Genomic DNA, 17,009 nt, shown 5'->3' with positions numbered 1-17,009 from the left:
ATGACTGGAGTTTATAGTTTCTTAACTATTTTTTGCTAGAAAATTGGAAAATAAATCGTCCTCCAAATACCTTGTCTTTAAGTCATAGGAACACACAGGGTTTTGTATAGTAGATGAGCTTAGGTCAGAGTCTCTTTCTGTCATTTGCATTAATTTCTCTTATGTTTGTTTGCTTTTGGTTCTGTGTCATACCTGGCAGTGCTCAAGGCTTACTCCTGATTCAGCACTCAGGAATTACTCCTGGAGGTGCTTGGAGGACCACATGGGCTGCTGGGAATAGAGCCTAGGTTAGCTGTGTTCAAGGCAAAGACCCTACTTGCTGGGCTGTCTCTAACGTCCCCGTTTTCATAAATTTCTTCTCCTGTACATGTAGTGTGTTTAATGTTGAATGAACAAAAAGTATTTTCCATAGAACATACTTTTGGTTTTATCAGTGTTTGGACTGACACTGAATTGGGAGTTGTGTCTGGGATGAACATGGAATTGCCATATTTTTTTCCACTGCTGGTTTTGCTGCAGAATAAGTATGCTTGGAATTATAAAAAGAGTCTCTCCAGAAATGACTGCAGTTACTGCCTTTCTTCACTAATGCACTTTCAGTCTTTTTAATAACTGGGAGCCAGAATTCCCTGACCAGTAGTTTTAATTTACATTAAAAACAGATTTATTATTTACAGAAGCACAAAGAATTTATGGGACTCAGAGCTGCTGCTCCAGCTTGGATCTTAGCTAATCATAGCAATGGAATCAATTAACAGTTCATCTGTGAAATGTGATAAAATCTTATGAGATACATATTGCCCAATAACTGCAAACGAGATGAAAGTATGCTCTGTAGTAGTAATGGGACTTCGGGGTTTTACAATTGCCAGTCACTAGAGTTCCATTAGAAACTCAGTATTCAGGATGGCCACAAAAGTGCCCCGTGTCTGAACAGATGATAGAACACCGAGTAATAAACCTGGCCAGCCATTCCTGCTTTGATTAGTTTCCAACACCCTAGAAAAGGGGGTCATTTATTTAAGTGTTCTTGCTCATGGCAAATGAGCTCTTGAGGGGTGGGGTAGGTGGGGGGTGTGGAGGAAAAGATTGAAAGCTGGGCTATAAATTGCTACAAAACTGGTGCCTCCAAGAAGGGCTGCTTGGGAGGCCTTTTCTGGTGTGAAAAGGGCCTCCACAGGGCAGGTCATGGGTTCTCCTTGATACCTGGTAATCCTGTTTAGAAAACTTGGCTCTTTTTCTGGCCACTTTGTAAGATCAAAGACTTAATGCTTCATCCAAACTTTGTTGTACCATCCTTATAATTATTCTTATAAAATGGATGGTTTGTATTCGTGTATTATTTATCAAGTTTCAGTATAGACTCCTTAAAGATCTATCAGCAAGTTTGAGTCTTTTTTTCTACCCTAGAGAAATAGTCTAATATTCAGTGGTTGACCCTAGATTAAAAAAACCACTCAGTGCCAGAATAAAGAGAGTCAGTCTCTTGGTTGTACATGGAAAACCCAACATATTATAAATTCCCAATGAACTATCTGACACTATGAATGCTATAGAATTAATATGGAACAGTGTTCCATTGTCCATTAATGGAAAGTAGAGACATAACATGAGTTTAATGAAAACTAAAAATTACTCTCCATTACTATCTGCACAGAAATGGCCAGAGTTATTCATAGGTAGGCTATTCCCAGCAGTTAACTCGATCACACTGAATTTCTTGGAGAATGGTTTCCAGTAAATCAATGTTCTGAAGTTTAGAAACTCTGATAACTCTAGGCTCCAAGTTTTGCAGACACTGACCCTTTCGACTACTCTTCTCACTCCAGTAGGTTGGTTCAAGTTGAGATGCTCAAACTCCTTCCCTGTTTCTGTTTCTCTTTTTTCCTTGCCTGGTGCAGTTTTGAAACAACAGTCAAATATTTTGGGATGAAACCGAAATCTGGAGAGAAAGACATCACCCCCAACTACGTGTTTATGGTGTGGTACGAATTCTGCAGCGATTTCAAGACAATTTGGAAGCGGGAGAGTAAAAGCATCTCAAAAGAAAGGTAAGGTTCTGAGTCCTATGGAGCTCCTTCAGGGCTCGGGGAAGCTGCTGCTTCATACCTGCATATATGCTCATTTTACACGTGTCAGTATTTGCTTTTCAGAACAAGGGCCCAAGAAGCAAGGATTGTTGCTTGCCCAGTTCCTAAGGAAACTGGGGGCGACTTGCTGTCCACACCCGCAGATACCTCCACGTGATCTGACAAGTTACACTTTCTTAAACCCCTTCCAATTACTAACTAGTAAATGAAAGGGAGTTGTGCTAATTTGCAACAGATTGCTTCTCTGCGTATTTTCATGTTGGCCCAGGCTAAATGAGGCAGCCTCGCTGTCGCAGACAGTACAGACAAATAAAAGTGAATGCTTTTCCTATTAATATACTGAACTTGCATCAAAGGGAAATCTCTGAAATTTGGGCCACACTTCACACGGTGTTGAAGCCCCACTCTGGATTTACAACTCCACTCCTGACTCCCCGTATCCTGCTGGGGACATCAAACTGCTTGCCGCAAGGCCACATTGCAGCCTCTCGATTTTATTAGTTCGGGGAGGGGGGAACTTAGGCTCTAAATGGGGGGTGGGAGAAAGAGAGAGATATCCTTGTCCTTAGAAAGAGACTGAGTGTGGGGCTGAGGTTGGGGTTTCAGGAGCATTTCTGCTCTCTCAGTTCTGATCACGTTGCCTTGGTTTGGTTTTGGTTTTGGTTTGTTTGGGGAGCCAACCCTGGCTTTGCGCAAAGCCTACTCCAGGTTCTTGTGCCTGGTGGACCCTTTGTGGTGCTAGGGAATAAGTCTGAGTTAAGTATATTCAAGGCAAACACCCTATTTGTTATACTGTCTCTCTGCCCTCCACTGTTTACTGTTGTGAAGGATGAAATGGATTTAAACTTCATGCAAGTCTGAAACTCAGTTGTTACTCCACTTTTACTGGGGATCAAACCTGGGCTGGCCACATACAAGGCAAGCACCTCTTCTGCTGGAATACTCCAGCCCCCTACTCAAAGCAAGTTTTGCACTTCTGTTCAATGGATTATGATCATTCAAAGCAGAGCAAAAAGAGATTAAAATTATTTCTACAAATTGAAAAAAGTAGTTTAAATACAGCATCTATATCTAAACTTTAGATCATTTCATTAACTTCCAAAACTCAGTATTTCTGTTCTTGACTTGATTATCAGAGAAAATATATGTACATACTATTTTACACATATACAATATATTAATATCTTTCATCTCTTGGAGGTTATTTTTATAATACCCCAACATCTCCCAAAATACTATTTTTGTCAGATGTAACTTTTTTAATTGTATTACTGAGTTTCTATTTCCCAGGAAGTTTTTTTTCAGAAGCCACTTGGTTTGGAATCCTAGGTGTTTTTAAAATGTTTATCATTGTGTCTTATCAACATAGTGGTAAGATTCCTTTGAAATATAGGTATTAAATGAGTATATCCTTTTATATTGATATATGGAGGCAGTGAAGAATTAAGTGAGTTAATTAAGAAAATAGATTAATTAGCTAGTAATGTAGATTATAGGTATTGGACTGCTGGTTTGGTCACTGACTCCACACAGTGTCCAGAGCACCCTCAGATCTACCCAACAAAAAATATAAAAGAAGGAAAATAGACTTGAAAACAAAATAGAAAAATAACTAGAACTTTCTTGGCATCCAACTCATGATTTTTGCCTTTCAACTGCTCTTTTTAGCTGCAATAAGTGTCTGTGTTTTGCAGGACTCAGAGGGAAATGGTAGAGCCTTGCTTTTCTCCGCTGACAGAGAAACTCCTAGCCAATCAGCCCTCCTCATTCATTCATGAGGCCCTAATTCCAGCAGTGACCCCAGAATGTCCAATATTTGCTTCAGATTTTGCACCTCAGATTTTGAGATAAGTCCTTCGGAAATGTGTCTTTGTACTTAGAGTCCTAAAGTTAACCTTCTGCAGGCCCAACACACAGCCAGCAGAGAGCATAATCAATGCTTTATATTTGAAGAACCTTCTCTTACAATACTGAACTAAAGTCCAAGTTTAAGGATTTTTTTCTATGTCATAGGTTAAAGCAAATGAATTGTGCTCTGTGCTTTAGAGTGGCATTGTTGGTGATTCCTGGCCATGAGCCTTCGCTAGCTATTTCCTGGGTGCAGCTGCTGAATCACCTACTTCACACTCTGTAAACCAACACCTTCCAAGGGTCATGACTTCCCCAGACCCTTTTAGTTCTTGTCATTTAGCATTTCAGGGGTCTCTTCATTCCAGCCATGCTTTGGAGATGGATCACCAAGATTCCACCCTAAAATAACATCTCTAAAAGTTAATGGGGATGAATAAAATATCCTGGAAGCAGTTTTATTTACAAAATAGGTTAGGAAATGTTAGTACATGTGTCCTATTGCTTTTCAGTCAACTGATTAATATCTAAGCTCTTACCCTAATGACTTTTTAAAAAGTTTTTAGCATAAAAAATAGCTTGTAAATGGCTGTAAACTCTTCGTCACATATTCTCTATAATAATAAAACAGGCAAATTACCCTGTATTCTGTTACTATAGCTAAATGAGAAATAAGATGATTGCTCTGCTCTGATACCTGTTTAATATTTGAACCCCTCATTTTATTATGTTTTCATAAATCCAAATAACATTAACTATCACTATATAAAGATATCTTCAAATATAAAAAGTAATCACCAAATGAAAGTTTGGCAACTTGTAATCATTAGGGAGGAAAAATGATAGTAGAAATTTATCTGAAAAGATAATAAATTTCACCCACTTCATTCATCTAAAATTAATAAGATTGTTGGGAAAATTAAGACGCCATAAAAATACTTCGAGAGGACAGATTCATGTTCAAATAATTAAATCTACAAGATTTAAAGAATTAAATCAACTTTGGGCCATATTCTTTTAACGTGTTAGAAAATATTTACCTTTTGTTTTACTCAACCTGGTTTCTCCAAAACACACTATTTATTTTTTAATAATTTTTATTTTGACCAAAGTGGATTACAAATCTTTCACAGCAATATTTTAGGTACATAATAACATTGAATCAGGGGCATTCCCACCATCAGTGTTGTTCTCCCTTCACCCCTGTTCCCAGCATGTATCCTATACCACCCTTACCCCCCTGGACTGCTAGTGTAACAGGTCCCCTTTGGGTAAAGCTTATTGTAGATTAGGTTATCTTGATTCTGTTGTCATTGACTTTGGGTTTGGAGTTTAGGTATAATCATTTTTTATCTCTACTCAATGTTCATACGACTGTTTGGTCTGGTACCATCCATTAGTTCCCCTCAATTTATGAGAAAAAACAAGATGATCCAAGTTATGCGGTTCTGTTTGAAGGGAAAAAGGGGGCAAAAGTCAAACAAACAAAAAACTAGGAGGAGTCCTTCTAGAGGTTATAAATATCAATTTAAAAGAAGAAAGAGAAAAAGGAAGAAAAACATAAAAATACAAAAAAAAATAGCAAAAAACAAAACAGACAAATAAGGAAACAATCAAAAAAAAAATCCTGAAAAGTACCACAGCAATAAAGACAACAGCCAAACAATAATCATGATCCTGAAATAAAAACAAAACAAAACCAAAAGAAAAAGAAAAACAACAACAACAACAACAACAGTAATAAAAAAATTTGGTGCTTCTTTGTGTGTTGTGGGGGGCACACTAAATATTGGGAGATTAGAAAGGGAATTCCCCTTGGCCTAAGAGATACAGGGTTTCTCAGCCTTGAGCATACTGTCATGGGAATATCTACAGGCTCCGTACATGCTCTTTTACTCTCCCCTAAGTTTTTTTGGGTGGTCTCTGGAAACTTTCTGCTCCATCGTGGATGATAAAATCAAGGCTTCTAACTAGAGATCTTGGTATTTGCACAGGTCAGAGGATGGAGCCTAGGATGAAGTCTTTCTTTATGGTTCTAGAAGTTCTGTTCCTTCACTGTTGTTTGTAATCAGTCTTCTGTAGTTGGTAGTCTTGAGGGGTTTTTTTTTGCAACAATCCTATGATGAAGCCTAGGATAGAGTCTTCTATTATGTTTCCAGAAGTTCTGCTCATTTGCAGTTGTCACAATCACACCTCTGGAATTAGGCTAGGGTCTTTCTTATTGGTCCCAGGATAAGTTGTTCCCAGTCATGGTTGTCACAGTCAGCCTTCTGTAGTTAGCGATTTTGGCTTTGCACAGATCAAAGGATGGACATGTCTTCTGATTTCATCTTATCCTTAGGTTGGTGAGATAAGACAAACCTGCTCTTAGATCAAGTTGTTGCCATAACTCAGTTCTTTCGTCATACCCCAGTTCTTTCCTTCAGGTTTTCATCTTGAAGTTTATCCTTTTTTTAGTTGAAAGTGCTCTCCACAAAAATTTTTCTTATGCTAGTCCTGAATTCAACATTGTATTTAGTAGTTTCATTTCATCTTTCTCAGACTTTCATTCTCAGAGGTAGTTTTACCTTTTTCTCTTTTTCTTGAATTTTTTGTATTTGTGTCTCTTGATAGCCAAAAGTTTTAATAAATGTTTGTGCCATATATTTCTTTTCCCTACTAAATCAACTAGACTTCCAGGCATGTATGTGAGGAGGTACATAATTTTCTTAAGTATATAAGTAAGATGGTAACATAATTTTTGTGACTACCTTAATTCTTTGTTTGGTTTTGGCATCATATTTATAGGGCTAAATCCAGCAGTGCTCAGTAGACCATCTAATTGTCAGAGGTTGGCAATACATAGAGAGCCTTATACGTGCTTGGCATTGTGCTCTGCCCACTTGAGCAACCCTACTGTCTTAATTATCTATTTTTTATCATATATGCTTTTTTATTTTTATTGATGCACCATCAGTTACAAACATCATATAAGTTCAGAAATAGAGCTTCAAATCTGGCACATGTACATTCCACAGCATACCTTCCAATCAGCGTTGTATGTACCATCAACCATAGTCCCAGTTGTCCCCCTGTACCCATTCCTCCCAACCCTCCCTTCTTAGTCTCTTTTGGTAACCATCATGTTATCTATTAACCATTTTAGTTTTATTTTGCTTGCTTGCTTTCTCTATATTACATATTTGTGAAATCATGCAAGAATTTTTTACTTTCTGTTACTTAATTCACGTTGTTTAATCCCCTTTATATTTTATCCCATGTTTCATACAAATGACAAATCTTTTGTGCTTAAAAAAAGTCAGATTAATAATACTCCATTGATTGCTCCATTGAACTAACACATCTTCTGTTTCTGGTTATCTACCAGTGGGAATTTTTCATGCCTTGGCCATAGTGAAGAATACTGCAGTGAACCTAGGAGCACAAATGTCTTCCATGTTAATTTTTCTTATCTTTTGTTTTTCTGTTTAATGGGAAATAAATATTTTGGGGGGCTGGGAGGAGCAATTGGCAGTGCTCAGTGACTATTCCTAGCTTTGTGCTTGGAGACTTCTCCCAGAAGTGCTTAGGGGAACCTAGAGTGCCAGGGATTAAACCCAGACTTCGTACATTCAAAGCATACATTCAGCTCTCTGTGCTAGTTTTCCTCTCTGATAGCAGGCCATTGTTTTTCATGAAATGTACCACCATTTTGGATGCTTTAAACTACAGCTCGCTCTGCTCACTCATGCCCACATCTAGGCCACAAACCACAACCACCCACAAAATAAGCTCTGCATTTGCACAAGATTAAAGTAGTCCTAGAGGAATCAAAGCTCCAGGAATAAAGTCTTGGCAAATTATCCACAGAGCCCCAAAAGCAAACTTTACATGTGTCATTTTAAGAAACCATAATGGATAAGTAATGGATGAATAAGGAGTTGGGGTGAATTTTTATGTGAAATACAAGTAAAAAATTTATTATACACAGAGCTATTAGTTACACCATGGGGACATGGATAGTTTGTTATTTGAAGTTGTGTGTGTGTGTGTGTGTTTTAGTGTAGCTAACTGCCAACAGGATTTTTGGTTTAAGAATATTACTTGTGGTTATTATGTTAATTGTGTAACTGCCATGTCCTTGACAGCTTATAGATCAGAAGTGCTGCCATAAGTGAGTTGGGGGAAGAGAAGCAGCAGGGGAGGATAGGAAGTCACGGGGGGGAGGGGTCATCGCTGTTCTCATAATTTTCCAGTGCTCAGGTCACTGCAGGCCAGGCATTGAGGGCTTAGAGAGGCCATCACTCAACCCACAGAGGAACCATTATTTAATTGTAGACATTGAAGATATTTCTCTCTTTATGATATAATGAGATTTCCTAGGGTAAGTTCCATCCATTTAAATGTTTACTTATTGAATTCTGCCTTCCTACGTATTGAATTCTTTTTACTTCTTGAATTCATACGTATTCCGATCATTAAAATAGCTTGTAATGAGTTAATTTTCTTCTCCCTGACCTTCTATTATGTGATTAAACGTTTTGTATACATTTGCTGCTAAAAAGTTTCATATTTTAATATGACTTTTAGTAACACAGATCATTGCTCTGTAGTCATTTGGCAACATTTTGAAATTTCCTCTTCCATTGGAAATCAGTTTGGGATATAAACACAAAAGTAAAATTTATAAGCAGAGCTATCACAATCAAGAAGGATCTGAGCTAGAGCTCTGACCTTGCACTCGGCTGACCCAGGGCTCAGCTCCCTGGCACCACCTATGGTGCCCTTACCATTGCCAGGTGTGATCCCTGATCACAAAGCCAGAAGTAGCCCCTGAGCATTGACGAATGTGCTGCCCTTCAAAAAAAGAAGGAAGGCGGGGGGTGGGGGTGGGAGGGAGAGGCAGGAATGGAACGGGAGGAGAAAGGAAGAGGATTTATGTTGCTAAGACATTAGAAGTACTTCTGCCAAAATAAAATATATACCATTAACAAGAAAGGGCCTGTAGGCTTAACTCAATTACCATATTACTAATTATATAAAAATTGAAAACTTCATCTTGGTAGTTTTTAATGGTCTCTAATTTTTATTCCATATCTTGTAATATGGCTGCAATCATGTTTTGTTTGTGTTTTTCTTCGGTTGGGGGGCCATATCCCAGTGGTGCGCAGGGGTCAATTCCTGCAAGCTCATGGGACCTCATGGAATGCAGAGGACCCAAACCTGGATAGGCCCCATGCAACGACAAATGCCCTACCCTCTGTGCCTACCACCCCAGTTCCTACAATCATATTTAAGTGAATAGTATTAATACACAAGATTACTACACCAACATCACTACCAAAATGGCCATGCCCCTCAACCACAGTTCTTTATGTCACTTCCTGGTACCATCTTCATTTCTACCCATCCTTTCCCTCGCTGTTTGAGGATAAAAAAAAATTTTGCCCCCTACTTCCCTGAGGATAAATTTCATAATCCCAGGCCAAGGGTTGATGCTTGATGGATTTGACTTCTCTGTATTCCACAGATGTATGAAATTACACGATATTTGTTCTTCTCCCTCTTAGTTCATGTGATATGTTACCTGTCAGTTCCATTCAAATTACAGCAAATTGCAATATTGCACCTTTCTCACAGGTGCATAGTATTCCACTATGCATACATGACATGATTTTTTTTTATCCATTTATCTGTCATTGGATTTTTAGGTTGTTTTTTCACTGAATGTTTTGCAATAACACTACAATATGCATAGATATCCATCTTTCTTTTTGAATTAATGTAAAACATTTTTATCTTCTTTCCCATCAATTATCATTCAGCCTCCTTCCTTTCTCTTCTAACTTCTTAAAAGATTTTCTATTCATTTTTCCCTTACTTGCTTCATAGTACACATTCACTCCTTATTGTTTCAGTCATGAAAAATCTCACTGCCATAACAAAGATCAAAATAACATTTACTGAAACAAATTTTATTTAATGTTGCTTAGCATTCTTGAGTGAAAGTTGTTTTGATGTCAAAAATACGAGTTTCTTGTATTGTGTTTTATCACTAAAATGTGGTCTCCATTCCCAAATTGAAGATGGTTCAAGTCATTTTCACTGCCACCCACAGTTGCTCCTCCAATAGAAGGAGAACAGTTCTTTTCCTTTTTAATGTGTGCATCTATCTGGTTCATATATTTTGTTTGGGTAAAACAACACTTCTTGACTCTTCCTCAAGGGAAACCAGGACATAGACAGTTATTTTGGTATCTAGTTAAAGACTCGTGGGTTGCGTTACTAATGAGAGTGGGGGGAAAGTATTTCAGATCCTGTACAGATGAGTGGATAACGAAACTATGAAACATTGACACAGTCGAATTACTATGCAGCTGTGAGGACAAAAGAAGTCATGAAGCTTGGTTAAACATTGATGAGATGGAGAGTTTTATGCTGAGCGAAATGAGTCAAGGGAGAAAGATGCACAGAGAATTATTGCACTCATTGTGGAATACCAGGGAAAAAGCAGATAGAATCAAAGGCAGTAGAGATGAGGGTAAAGCAGACTAGTCCATGGTAGTAAATTTACCACAAAGAGTGGGGAAAGTGAAATCAGGGCAGAGAGAAGACCACTATGACCATGACAGTTGAAAGGAGTCGCTCTGGACAAGATTTGAGTGTTGAAAGGAAGTAAAGCGATATACATGGTGCCCCCTTCAGTAACAGTTGCAACACCACAGCGTGAAAAAGGGCATCATGAGAGAGAGAAGCAAAATGTCTGCCCATAGAGGCATCAAGGGGAATGGTGGGGGGAGGAAAGAAACCGAGAGCAATTGGTGATAGGAAATGTGCCCTGGTGAAGGAATGGGTGGTGGGCATTGTACAACTGAAATTCAGTCATGAACATCTTTGTGACTATCTCATATGACTCAATTTAAAAATAATATTTTAAATTTTGGGGGGGTCACACCCAGTGATGCTCAGAGATTACTTCTGGCTCTGCGCTAAGAAATCACTTCTGGCAGCCTCAAGGGGCCATATGGGATGCTGGAATTCGAACCACCTTCAGTCCTGGTTTGGCCGTATGAAGGCAAACTCCCTACCGCTGTACGATCTCTCTGGCCCTTAAAAAAATTTAATTAAAAATATTTTCCGTGAAAGAAATAATAAAAAAAAAGCCCTTTAGTAGATTATGCTCCCATTTCCCAACCATGAAATCACATGGCTCTAACTCTACCACTTCTACGTGATAGTTTCTTCCATGTTGAAAATTTGCATTACTCTGAGTCTTCTATGTCTCGGGCTACAGAAGTACAGTGTAGGACCTCTTTAATTAGGTCCTATTTTACTTCTGTTCCTTGAGTGTGGGCCTTTCCTCCTGGAAAATCTGTGTTCCTTTTTTTGGCTTTATCTTCTATCCCTAGCTACATCCAGCAGTTTTTAATTTCTCTATCACCTCTTTGGCATCTCACAAGTCTTCCTACCAGAAACAGATATTCCTTCTAATATTTAGACACTCACTATGTATTTCTACAGGGGACCTCCCCTCTTTTGCACTTTAGTATTCCCAGGTAAAACTTAGTGTATCTTGACTGAGGCCCGTTCTTCTAAAGGTTATTTTCAATTTTTTTAAAAGCCAAACCTGTTTTCCCAGTGGTTCTGCTTTGTTCAAGACATCTCACATTCGTATCCTTCTAAACTTTCTCTCTGCATGTGGTTTTCCTGTTTCCCCTTAATGCCTCTTAACATGACAAACACTCATCTTTCTGAAATAAAATGTATATCACATCTGTTTCTTTAAACACGTTCTATTGTTTTCTATTACTGATGACATAAAGAGAAGGGAATTAGCCACCGGTACTTAGGATCATTAACTTACAGACAGTCCCTTAAATATCCCTGCAAAGAGGGTATTCTTTTCACAGATAAGTTCATCTAGAGTAAAATCAATTTGCAGTGCCTCAATTTTGACTAGCAATCAACTGAATGAGAATAAAGAACTAGGTTTTAGTGTTGTCAGTAAAGTTTGAGCTATTTCAAATATTTCATAATTCTTCCAAAAATGAGAGTGTGCATCTCCAAGAACTGGCCTTCAATACTTTTCAGCATTATTCCCCCATATTCTCATCTTCCATATGCCCAATCTGACCAGGCATTTTTATCCCACCTGCACATTATTGCCTTTTGGATGCATTGGGAAAAATTCCTTTGAAAGCATAACCTATTCCATGCTATATCTTTTATTCCTTATTTATAAGTTCATATCATTAACTCCATACATATCTAACTAATCTCTGTTTATTAACAGAATTTAATAGCATAGTGATTTAATAACAAAATGATACTGAGTGATATGAGTTTAGATGAGAAAATGACTCTCAGAATGAGACTAGAGATTGGGGTTATATACCAAGTGGAAGACAAAATACCTCACATATATGAGGACTTAGATATGTTGTCCAGAGACAAGTTGAGATGTTTAGCTTTTAAACAAGGACCATCCTTGGTAGAAATAATAAGAAAAGTTTCAGAAAATCAGTAGGGCATTATTAGAGGTCGGCCCCCTCCTAAAGCTGGCAAATCTTCCAAATCACTTAGAAAATTTCAGATAAAAGCAAACAAATGACAGAGTCATGGTTGGAGGAGAGGGTGGGAATACTTTGGATTCCTTTATTATAAAGATCCAACATAGAGGATAGAGCAAAAAAAAAAAACATTTTTTTCCTCTGGTTGCCTTTGTAAATTTTCTGGGTTTAAACTTCATCTTTTTTTTTTTTTTTTGGTAATACTTAAGGTAGGAGAAGAGGATGTATTGTTGCTGATTGTTACCACATTCAGCCCAAATTTAGGAGTTGCTGTATTTTTTATTATCTTTTTTTTTTTTTTTTTTTTTTTGGTTTTTGGGTCACACTCGGCAGTTGCTCAGGGTTACCTTTTGGCTCTATGTTCAGAAATAGTCTCAGGGACCATATAGGATGCTGGGATTCGAACAACGGACCTTCTGCATGCAAGGTAAACACCTTACCTCCAGGCTATCTCTCTGGCCCCATTTTTGATGATATTAGAGTTTCTTCCAATATTGCTATTCTGTGATTTTCCTTTCTCCTAAATAATATCTTCATTTAAGCACCTTGATTACAGAGATAATTGTAGTTGGGTTTCAGTCAAAGAACACCCTTCTTCACCAGTGCAACATTCCTATCACCAGTCCTCTCGTCTCTTTCCTCCCCCAAGCCCTGCCTGCATTTGAGACAGGCATTCTACTTCTCTCACTCATTGACATTGTCACCATAGTTGTCAGTGTAGTTTTTTCTCTAACCATACTCACCACTCTCTGTAGTAAGCTTCATATCATAAGCTGGTCCTTCCGGCCCTCATCTCTATTGCCTGCTGGGCAATTGTTACCCATATATTATCCAAATGTATGGCTTTTAATAAAAATAAAAAGACTATTGTAATAATGTCCAGAGACAATGGAGATGAGGGCCGGGAGGACTGCTCATGATATGAAGCTCAAAATGGGTTTTAAGAAAAATAAAAGATATTCTGTGATTTTAGGTAGGAGACATTCTGGGCATTGACTCACAAATAAATTGGGAAAGACTTGGACTCATGGCTCAACATACCTTGAGAGGAATCAGAGTATTATTTGTAGGGTCCAGCTTAATGGCTGTCTTTTATTTCTCTCCACATGTTTGTCTCACACCCATATTGTTTCCCATAATATACGTTAACTTATATAAAATGCCTTTGAATTATCTTAGTGCTTTAAATCTATTATAAATAAAATATCTATTATGTGTAAAGTGCTCTAAACCCTATCTTGAAAGAATTTTTAATCATAGACTGCCTCATTTCTGGTTTCTTCCAGTTTTCTATGTGCTACCTTTCTTTAAGTATGCCAGGGATTTATTATAGTTCCATTTTGCCATAGGTATATTTTATTCATTTATAATATACATTTTCTTCTTTCAATAGGATCATAAGCTCCCAAAGACAAAAACAATGTCTTGAGATTCTTTTGTTCTCTCTCCCATCTTGAATTTTCTTATAATGTTGTAGGTAACCAGTTAATTTGTAGAGCAAATAAACAATTACTATATTTTATCTGACATTAATAAAAATCTTATTCATTTGGATTATGATGGTCAGATTCCCTAAACAGACCCCGTATGGATTTTTTTCTCCAGCATCTAAAATCTTAGTAAGCTTTTTAAAAGAGGATAGGCATAGATCAGGACAGATTGGTTAACCATTAGCTATGAAATAAATCTCATATATAATCCTAAAACAATCTCGACTATGTTACTTTCAACGTACCGGAGGAAAAAAATAGATAAAAGCAGTGGAGATCCTTGGTATTCGTAGCTATGCCAAGCCTCAAAGCTCTTGGGAACTCAAATAAGAAAGTCAGAGAGCATCTGTCTGCACTCTATTTCCTTAGCTTGGCAGACTGCAATGGAAACCCAAAGTAAGTCTCCTTCATTCAGCTAGAGTATTTCTAAATTGCTTATCTGTGGGACTCCTGACAGCTCCCACCTTGGGCATAGAATAGATGGAATAGGGAGCTGCCTGGGTCATATGATTTGATGGGCGCCAGAAAGGCTGCCTGCTTTCCTTACTCTCCCCTGTTTCCTCACCCTATTTTTTTTTTAAGACACCCGTACAAACAGGCTCTGATCAGTTCTAGTTTTTTGGTGAGACTCAGTAGGTGGTACAGGTTTCAAAACCCAAGGGGGGGGGGCTCTGGGGTTTACAAGCACACGCATGTCTTCATTATCAGGATCGGAAAAAGTTTTCCAAAGATTAGCTGTGCCTGCAATTAACTTTGCAGATTTATGACACCGGGGCCGGCTTTCAGTTTCCAAAACTGGTCTCCCAGATACCTCTCTCTCCCTAAACGAGGAAAGGCAATGCTGTTACCTTTCACTCCTCACCTAAATCTCCAGAGTGGCTCAGGGTGTTCCGTCTCCCAAGTGTAGAGTGATTGGCTTTAACTGATTTTGCATTCCAGGGTAAGTCCAATACCCCCCCTACCTCCAACACCACACACACACACACACACACACACACACACACACACACACTCACACACACACACACACACACACACACACTCCCCTGTGGACTGGAGGGAAGCTCTGCAAAGGGAAGCAGCCATTGTTCTGCAATTAATCATGCGAAGTCATTTGTGTTTGGGCGCTACAAGTGATATCCTACAAAACCTATGAAGTGGCTGAACATGTAGCTGGTGAAATATGGTCCCAAAGAGGACTTCCTTTGTGGTAAATAGAAAATGACTTTAGGAATAGGGTAAGGAAAAATTGTCAAAGTTAGGAAGTGGAAGTGATGGGCCAGTTTATCATGGTATGACTTTTAAAGACTACATTTTGATGTTTAAGGAGCTAAGTCTTTTAAGTTTAAGATCAACATTTCTTGCTTGCCTGTCTCACCCTGCTGCTAAGGAACTCGGGTGGAGAAGTGATCAGAGTCAAGGGTCAGGGACTCAAAAGAATGAGCATAGGAGACTCTATGTCTGTCTAAGTACCTACCCCTGTTGGCCTGCCCGAAGATAAATGATTTAAGGCGTCCCCCTTATTTTATATTGTCTGTGGCTCTCTTCTCTGAGTTTTATTTCCTTACCCTTTGAAAGCATTCCACAAGGGCTAGTCAGTGATGTTTTCATCAGCTGATGCAGTCAGGAAGAAATTTCTCTGTACATCAAGGAGTTAATGAATTTTATTTTTGCGCTGTTTTTGCTGACTCTGAAGTCAGTGGTTTGACTTTTTATGGGCTTTTATCGTGGTAACAAACGTGTATTCAAGAATTAAACACTACTTAATGTGGGAGTCTTGTGATCAGAGATAGTGATGGATAAGAGAAGTCCCACATCCCCTAGACAGTCTCAGGCTTATACTAATTTAGAACAAAATCTGGACAGTCATCCCTTTCCCTTGACGTTAGGAAGTTAGCCCAACTCAAGGAAATGAGAAGAGTTCTCTTGTAAGATTTAAGGAGTTTTTAATTTCCATGACTGGATCTAGAGAGTCCACATCCTTGCTTCTACACTGTTCTATCTGCCAGACCATGACTGGAAGTAGGGAGTCTGACAGAGCTGTTTCTTTCTCAAATCACATTATACCCCTGTGAGGTTAATGCCTTCACCTATGCTCTATGTAGTCTGAAGTAAAGACAATACCAAGATTTTGTCCTCAAGTTTTTCCATCATATGTACTATAGATAATATGCACTGTGTTTTCTTAAGCCACTTACTTCCATGCTTCATAAAATCTTTGTATAGTGATAGTTGGTTTGGAAGGAAAGGTTTGTTTTGTTGTTTAGCTTGATCCTCTGCAATTTAAAGGCTGCAAAGATTATAAAGGAATAAATAGCCAATTAGAATAGCCAGTTTGAAAGAGCTTCTTGTACTCCCTTTTCCGGCACCTAACAATCACAAAAACAGAGCAGTTTTGATTGTAAAAGAAACTCCATCTAGTAAAGTCAACCCACATTGCTGGTCAGACATGAAAATTATTTCGCAAGGTGATCTCCAGTAGGTGCTAACACCTTTTCCATTCTGCACGTCTTATCCAGCGTTATCCTAGCCCGAGATGTGAGCCATTGACATTGGCATGCTTTCCTCCTGTTCCTATGTTGACCATGTTCCTTTATGTCTTTTAAAATAGTCATCAGAATGAAGCGTTGTACTAGTTAGATTTGGCCTCACATCACTCTGCGTTTTCAGAAAAGTCTCAGAGTACGGTGATCTCTATGTCAAATCATAGTATCCTTTCTTTTAAGGGAAGTCGGGACATTCTCTGAAGCATTCTGACTTAGACACCTATTTTTGTGTACATAGGCCAACAGAGCTTGCCTTGTTCCTTTTCTAAACGATTTTAACCTCCTATCTTTTGCGATGAGTGATACTGTCTTCTTTAAACAGATTCACATTACAACTGGTCAGATTTCATGCTTTTACCAACTTGCATTTCATGAACTGTATTCTCCCAAATGTCTCCCTTTTCTTAGCTTATTAACTAGCTTCAGGGAGGATACAGACAAGGTCTGGGTCATTTAGTGGTTAATGTTTTTAGATCACATTGTACT

At 38.4% G+C, this 17,009-nt stretch overlaps 1 protein-coding gene across 2 annotated transcripts in view; it reads left to right on the top strand.

Moving 5' to 3' along the window:
• FMN1 (formin 1) overlaps positions 1 to 17,009 on the top strand; it is a 483,837-nt gene that overhangs the window by 452,390 nt on the left and 14,438 nt on the right. For both annotated transcript variants that reach the window (XM_049789785.1, XM_049789784.1), the window contains one exon: positions 1,902 to 2,051. In XM_049789785.1, the coding sequence (XP_049645742.1) occupies positions 1,902 to 2,051 (150 nt within the window). The remainder of the gene's footprint in view (positions 1 to 1,901; positions 2,052 to 17,009) is intronic.

Source organism: Suncus etruscus, chromosome 16, assembly GCF_024139225.1.
Source record: "Suncus etruscus isolate mSunEtr1 chromosome 16, mSunEtr1.pri.cur, whole genome shotgun sequence".
In the NCBI taxonomy this organism is placed as follows: Eukaryota; Metazoa; Chordata; class Mammalia; order Eulipotyphla; family Soricidae; genus Suncus; species Suncus etruscus.
This window is presented reverse-complemented; position numbering and strand designations above follow the sequence as displayed.